The sequence below is a fragment of the Penaeus vannamei genome, chromosome 3 (genome assembly GCF_042767895.1).
Source record: "Penaeus vannamei isolate JL-2024 chromosome 3, ASM4276789v1, whole genome shotgun sequence".
In the NCBI taxonomy this organism is placed as follows: domain Eukaryota; kingdom Metazoa; phylum Arthropoda; class Malacostraca; order Decapoda; family Penaeidae; genus Penaeus; species Penaeus vannamei.
Window position 1 is genome coordinate 15,927,945 of NC_091551.1, and position 7,500 is coordinate 15,935,444.

Here is a 7,500-nt window from a genome sequence, read left to right on the forward strand (position 1 = left end):
ACAAAAAAGGTTTTGTGTAAACTTGTATGAGAACATCCATATGTTAAAATATTCTACTTACAGCATAAAATAATTATATACTACTTAATGTTCAATATATTGGCTTTGGGTACTGGATCTCACCTCTAGGGTATAGTTCCAGTACACTGAGGGTTGGACTGTATCTGAGGAAGACTGAGACAGGGAAAATGGAAAAGGAAAAAAGGAAGAAAAAAACAGGTGTGGATTACTAAACAATAGTGGGAATAAGAATACAAGCCCACTAGTCTTACATTTATTATTATTTACAAACACATATATTATATATAGACAAGAAATTATGACATATGGCAACTTTCTGTATGTCCAAAGACAATAATAATCAAAATAAATTTCAATCTAATAACAGGAACGAGGACAAAGGAGGCAAACAAACAAGAAAACATTCAAAAAATTTTGTCAAGTATGTTTAAAACTATGTTGCATCATGCATATAAAAGTGTATTCTGCAAGGAAGTTCTGAATAAGAATCTTTATGTGTAAGAAAATTAGAAAAAAGAATAAGAAAGTCCAGTTTGCCAGTGATCCGCATCTCACTCATGTTAAAGGTTTTATGCTTCTAGTGTAGTCTTAAAGAGGCTTGGAACTGAGGCTCTGAAAACAAACCTTTATTTACCTAGCTAGCTGTCCTTTTTAGCTTTCTGTATCAATGTATCTTCAAACCCTTCTTTGCAATTAGTCAATATAATGATTATTGTTAGATCTATTCTACTGTGACAATGGCCATTGCTTCACTAGTCTAGAGCTTATCATCTTGAATTCCACTTTTATGCACTGCAGTCAACTTTCTGAACACCTGAAAGCTCGGATCATAAACAAAATTCAGCAGTTCATACCCTTTATCACCTCCACCTACATTCACACATACATACACACATATACTGTATGCAAGCATCATTTAGGTACAATGAAGCACAGCTGCAGCTCTGCATGCACACATGATACATAAAAGTTTTCTGAATTCTTAATATTAATGCAATTCAATTGCTTCTGAGCACATCCATGAGTGTGATTATCTTTATGGGCCTGGGTATGCCTAGGATACCATGCCTTGATTTACAATCTAATTTCCTCCCCTGCAATCCTCCTTTTGTTTCCACACTTTCCCAATGCCCTCACTCTTTTCTTTTGAATCTCCTCCCTTCTCTTTTCAACCCTTCCTTTGTATGGTTTATTTCAATGGAGACTCATTTTAAGTCATAATAGTATATCCTTGCTCCTCTCTAAATAACAGTCAATCTTAGGAGGTCCATTAAGATTTACAGATAAGCCCTCCCTATGCTTTTATTCTTAGATATAAATTCTTTCATCCAAATTTATTATTCCACTCTATATTTAAGTACCTGTATATTTATAAAGTCAAAGTCAAGTTATTATTTTTTGCTCGCAGTTCTTAGTTATTAGTTCGAAGGCAGGCTAAGGCTTCTTCTAGTTCCTTGTCCTCTGTTTTCTTATTCGCACTTCTCTCACCTAAGGAACTTGCATGTGTTGCTGGTAGACCGGCAACCTGTAAATCAAAACATCAAAATGAAATATGTAAATAACACCTTTCCCAAACTCGACTGACAAACCAAATATGAAAAAAATATATCCCTTTCCACATCCCAGGCAACTGTAAACCATCTTTTAACTCATGTGACTTAGATTTCCCATCCTGTGCAGTGACCAAGTGGTAGCAATTATTTTTTCTTTTTACTTTCTCTTTCTTACATTTCTGTCTCTCTCTGTCTCTCTGTCTCTCTGTCTCTCTCTCTCTCTCTCTCTCTCTCTCTCTCTCTCTCTCTCTCTCTCTCTCTCTCTCTCTCTCTCTCTCTCTCTCTCTCTCTCTCTCTCTCTCTCTCTCTCTCTCTCTCTCTCTCTCTCATTTACTCCCCATCTCTCTCTCTCATTTACTCCCCATCTCTCTCTCTCTCTCTCTCTCTCTCTCTCTCTCTCATTTACTCCCCATCTCTCTCTCTCATTTACTCCCCATCTCTCTCTCTCATTTACTCCCCATCTCTCTCTCTCATTTACTCCCCATCTCTCTCTCTCATTTACTCCCCATCTCTCTCTCTCATTTACTCCCCATCTCTCTCTCTCATTTACTCCCCATTCCTCTCTCTCATTTACTCCCCATCTCTCTCTCTCTCATTTACTCCCCATCTCTCTCTCTCTCATTTACTCCTCATCTCTCTCTCTCTTATTTACTCTCCATCTCTCTCTCTCTTATTTACTCTCCATCTCTCTCTCTCTCATTTACTCCCCGTCTCTCTCTCTCATTTACTCCCCGTCTCTCTCTCTCATTTACTCCCCGTCTCTCTCTCTCATTTACTCCCCGTCTCTCTCTCTCATCTACTCCCCGTCTCTCTCTCTCATCTACTCCCCGTCTCTCTCTCTCATTTCCTTCCCATCTCTCTCTCTCATTTACTTCCCATCTCTCTCTCTCATTTACTTCCCATCTCTCTCTCACTATCACTTACCACCCTTCTAACTCCCACTTAACCCCTTTCTCACTCCCACTTACATGCTTTCACTCCCATTTACCACCCTGAAACAACATACCCAATTACTCCCTCTCTCCCTTTCTAATTCTCTCTTACTCCCTCTCTCACTATCACTCCCTCTCACAATCACACTTACTCCCTTTCTCACTCTCACTTACTTCCTCTCTCCATCCTTCCTCATTCTGCTTCTGCAATAGAAACTATCAATCAACACAAAGAGATTTTACCTTTGCTCCTATTTCAATGCCAATTTCATCCAAAACCTGGTTCACAATGTCATCGGCTTCTTCTTCATCACCACTTTCCGTCAGGATGTCATCCAGTGCCGAGTCCACTGAAATGATAAGGATTATATGTGAAAAAATCACAGACAAAAAATAAAATTCACACATCCATACATAGATGTAAATGCATATGTTCAGATATAAATGTAAATTTATGTATATTAATTTGTATTTGTATTTGTATTTGCAAATGTATATGTATATTTATATATATGTGAATACATATGAGTTTGTGAATGTATATAAGTATGTGCATGTGTATGCACATCCATATGTATATGTGTATGCATATGTACTGTTTGTGTAAATGTGTGTATATGAATATAAATACAAATATAAAGACAAAGACAAAAGATAAAGATAAGATAAAGATACATATAAAGATAAACACGAACAAGACCATAACCATATTTTAAAGATATGTACATATATAAACATATATATGTACATATATATATGTATATATACATATAAACAGAAAACAGTGGAAATCAGAAGGAAATATACAAATGCATTGGGCATTGTCCACATTTGTTTAGGTAATTATTTTTTCTTTTTCAACATTCATTACATACTGAATGTCAACCATGTTTGAACACACACACACAGCAATTTAGTCTGAATAATGAAGGTCATCTACTTTATGTATATATCTTTCTTCTTCTTTTTAGTTTCTGCCATCTATGAATCCATTAATGTCACATTCTCTTTTTTTAACAGTTTCCACATTCTGTGAGTATGTGTATTCTAGAACTCTATGTTTCATTATAGTCAGTGTTTAATACCAAGTTGATTACCCAAGTATGCAAAACCCTATATCAGCTTATCCCAGTTCTACCTACCCTGCTTTAATCTTTCCCAGTGTGAGGTACCCCGAGTCGGCCTATCCCAGTATAAGAATCGCGCTGGGCATCAAACCCTCTAATTGATCCATATTCTCCATACATGAAAAAGAAACAGGCTTTGACACTAACACAAATATAAACAAGTAATGACTCACTTAGCTCTTCTGTCATCTCAAACTTGGCTGAAGCTTGTTCGAAGTCCTTTAACTTTTTAGAAAGATCTTGAGGATTTACAAGCTGATTCATGTTCTTCATGGTTGCAGTAGTGGCACCCATGGCATTGGCTAGTTTCATGTTAGACTGCATTGACGTCTGCTGTGCCTGCACTCCCTTTATCTGTAAAATGTTAAAAAGGGTGTTAATGAGAAAGTGAGGAGAGAAAAGGAGAGAGGGAGAGAGTGAGGAGAGAAAGAAAGAGAGGGAGAGAGTGAGGAGAGAAAGAAAGAGAGGGAGAGAGTCAGGACAGAATGAAAGAGATGGAGAGAGTGAGGAGAGAAAGAAAGAGAGGGAGAAGGTGGGGAAAGAAAGAAGGAGAGGGAGAGAGTGAGGAGAGAAAGAGAGGGAGAGAGTGAGGAGAGAAAGAGAGGGAGAGACTGAGGAGAGAAAGAAAGAGAGGGAGAAAGTGAGGAGAGAAAAAAGAGAAGGAGAAAGTGAGGAGAGAGAGAGAGTGAGGAGAGAGAGAGAGTGAGGAGAGAGAGAGAGTGAGGAGAGAGAGAGAGTGAGGAGAGAGAGAGAGTGAGGAGAGAGAGAGAGTGAGGAGAGAGAGAGAGTGAGGAGAGAGAGAGTGAGGAGAGAGAGAGAGAGAGAGAGAGAAGGAGAGAGAGAGAGAGAGAGAGAGAGAGAGAGAGAGAGAGAGAGAGAGAGAGAGAGAGAGAGAGACAGAGAGAGAGAGATTCTTTATTCAAATGCTACATTATATCTACAGTCAATGATAGCATGAATATATAACTAAGAACTTTCTGCAACAATGATATGCATTTTTTTAATAATAAAAAACATAAAAGAGATTATTTCAAGAAAAAATCCAATTTGCAAAGTTGAAAGTAATACTTTACATAAGCTACATGAAAGGATTTTAATAGGGTATATATTAACACCTTGCACTACATCTCCAGACACTTTCTAATTCAATGTACTGTATGCTATTAAATGGTGCAAGGTATGATGATCAAGGAAGAAACGTATTTCAGTTCACCAACTTACCCTGCTATCTGCTGTGTATGTTCTAGCCTTCTGCTTCCTTACTTGAACTAACTGTTTGGCTAACACACCTAATGCCTCTTTGTTTTTAGCGGGTGTTTTTGCCAACTTCTTAATTTCGAGCTCAAGCTGTTTCTCTTGCCTCTCTAAGTCTCGCCGATTCCGCTGAATGTCCCTCCCGGCTTGATTTAACTGCCTTTTGTTTGCTTTCATCTGTGCTGTTGAAACAAAGATAAATTATTTTACATTTCTTTTATATATTACTAGATCACTTACCACTGACATTTTTTACTTTACTTTCATTAAAGAAAAATAGTTGGGATATAAGTGCCAAGTTTATACGAATATTAAGCTGAATAAAATCTGAATTTTGATTTCTCATACGCTCTCGCATGTAGAAAAAAAATCAATACATTCGTAATAATTTTCATACTCACACAATTGTTATTATTTTGAATGAAAGATTTAACCAAAAAATCTTTCAAAGACAATTTTTTTCTTAATCAGCCAACTGTAAAAACTGACCAAAATGGAGCCTAAATATATGTGAAAAAACTACATATTCAAAGAGATACATTTCAAAAATAAAGCAATGAATAACAGAAAAAATATTAAATTCTGAAAAAAGAAAATACTTCAAAGTATCACATTATCTATCTGTAATTCTACTGGCCTAAAACAGGGTCTGGGGTCAGAAAGCAATGAACTTGCAAAATGTAGAAAGCTTCCAGTTTTCAATATTTACAAATGCAAATCTTTTAACAGAAATGCAGGTCATTCATAATTTTTCATAGTCATCATCAATGGGGCTGATCCATTTTCCCAGCCATGTGGGTCTTTCTAGCAAGCTGCCAGTTAGGTACTCGAAACATCTCTAAATTCACGATAGATCTGATCTATCTGTCCAAACCATGACATCCAAGGGTTTCCCACAGGCCTCCACCACCCAGAGTTGTCTCAGGAGTAGACCTAGACAATCGGGTGGGCTGGCTATCTACCAGTAAACCCCAAGTTGGGTCCCAGACTGTGCAAGTAACTGCTGGTTAGATGCATGGTCCTGCCAACTATACCCCATGACCCAGTGAAAGGACATGTCGCAAAAGGCATGAAGACAAAGCTCCAAGGCACAGGATAGCATCTAAGTTTCATTTCTGTAAGGCAAAACTGGCAGTATCAGGGCATTGAAGACACAGCTTGGTCCTTCTGCACAGGTACCAGCATCTCCAAACTCTAGTCAGCTGAGTTTATGACATCTGTTGCCAGGCTAGTCAGTCTACTGACTTCCTGGTCTGACAGACAGGCATTTTCTATCATTTTTACTTTCTTTTAAATGCTTAAATTGTCTTTAAGAAATGAAAAATGATAAAGCCACACACCTACAGAACCTAAACTGTTATTCTGAACAAAACCAAAAGGCTCTGCAGCTACCATATTTCAAGGAAAAAATATAACAAAATTTGTTTGCCCCGTAAATATTCATATACTAGGTAAAGTAATTCAACCATTTTTACCTTTTTTTCTTTTTGCTTGTTTAGTACCTACTTATTTTGAATTATTCCAAAAACAATAGAGTTGAAATTGAAAATTGTCAGGATTGTTTATCTGAATACAAATATGATGCTTGGTGTATATATATAGGCCTTACTAGAAAAATATCCACCTGTGAGGGATAAATATCACTAAACTAAATTTGCCTCGAAATTCACTTGATCATCTACATTCTATCTTTTTTTACTTTGTTTTTGTACGTGTAGTGTAATATCACTATTTTTGGGGGGGAGTAACTAAATGTGGGGCTGAGGCCAATGTTTCCTGTGTACCAAATATATAATGCAGTTGTAATATAAGAAAATTGGAAATGATGATTCAGCTTCAATAACATACCAAGAAAGTGATGTTATTTTAGTAATATTTACTTGAGTTTTCTGTAAAGCTGATTTGCCATAATAAAATGGAAATTTTTAAAAAATGTATCTATCACGTCGTGGTCTTTTTCCCATTTACCAGTAATTATGAGGACTCTGAATATTAAAATTTGTTCTATCCCACTCGATTTCTTCTGCTCTATAAGATGGTGGTGTCCATTTTGCTCTATCTACGCGCGTCGGTCTCTTCAACCTCTACCAATAATTCTTTGTGGTCATTTTACTGAATTTAGCTCACGAGGTAGTGGTTTGTGTCATATCTTTTTAGTATCAAGATACACACAACATATAAAGTAATGTAAATATGTAAGCAGCTATTCTAAAGTTAACAAGCATTCAGTTGTTCATAGTTTCGAATACTCTTCAACCTTAATATCAGCAGCGGAAATTCTTTGGATGTATTAATCTACCTTAACTCAATTATGAATATACCGAACTAAATTTCCTCCTGTCCACCAAGTTTAATAGTGGATAATACACATTCCTTCCACATGTAACCACAGTATTACCTTTCTCTGCTTCCTCCGTTTTTTGCACAATGAGCCAAGTTGAGCTGAGCCTAGCATATCGAAGCCTTGCCTCGAACAGCCTGACTAACCCTAGCCCTAAATATCGTAATGCTTTAAAACACATGCTTGCCTTAGGTAAAATTATTCAACGATAGGAAATACAGAAAAAGGTCTGGCGTTGAAACCCAAAGCACAGTTTCCTACATCAAAGGAAT

General features: G+C 36.9%; 1 protein-coding gene across 2 annotated transcripts in view; it reads right to left on the minus strand.

Moving 5' to 3' along the window:
- The window catches only part of CHMP2B (Charged multivesicular body protein 2b), a 9,804-nt gene that overhangs the window by 1,802 nt on the left and 502 nt on the right, over positions 1–7,500 (minus strand). For both annotated transcript variants that reach the window (XM_027352059.2, XM_027352067.2), the window contains exons 3-6: positions 4,855–5,069; positions 3,807–3,987; positions 2,750–2,856; positions 1–1,546 (exon numbers count right to left, since the gene is read on the minus strand). The exon at positions 1–1,546 is cut by the window's left edge and continues 1,802 nt beyond it. In XM_027352059.2, the coding sequence (XP_027207860.1) occupies positions 1,433–1,546; positions 2,750–2,856; positions 3,807–3,987; positions 4,855–5,069 (617 nt within the window). In that variant the 3' untranslated portion in view covers positions 1–1,432. The remainder of the gene's footprint in view (positions 1,547–2,749; positions 2,857–3,806; positions 3,988–4,854; positions 5,070–7,500) is intronic.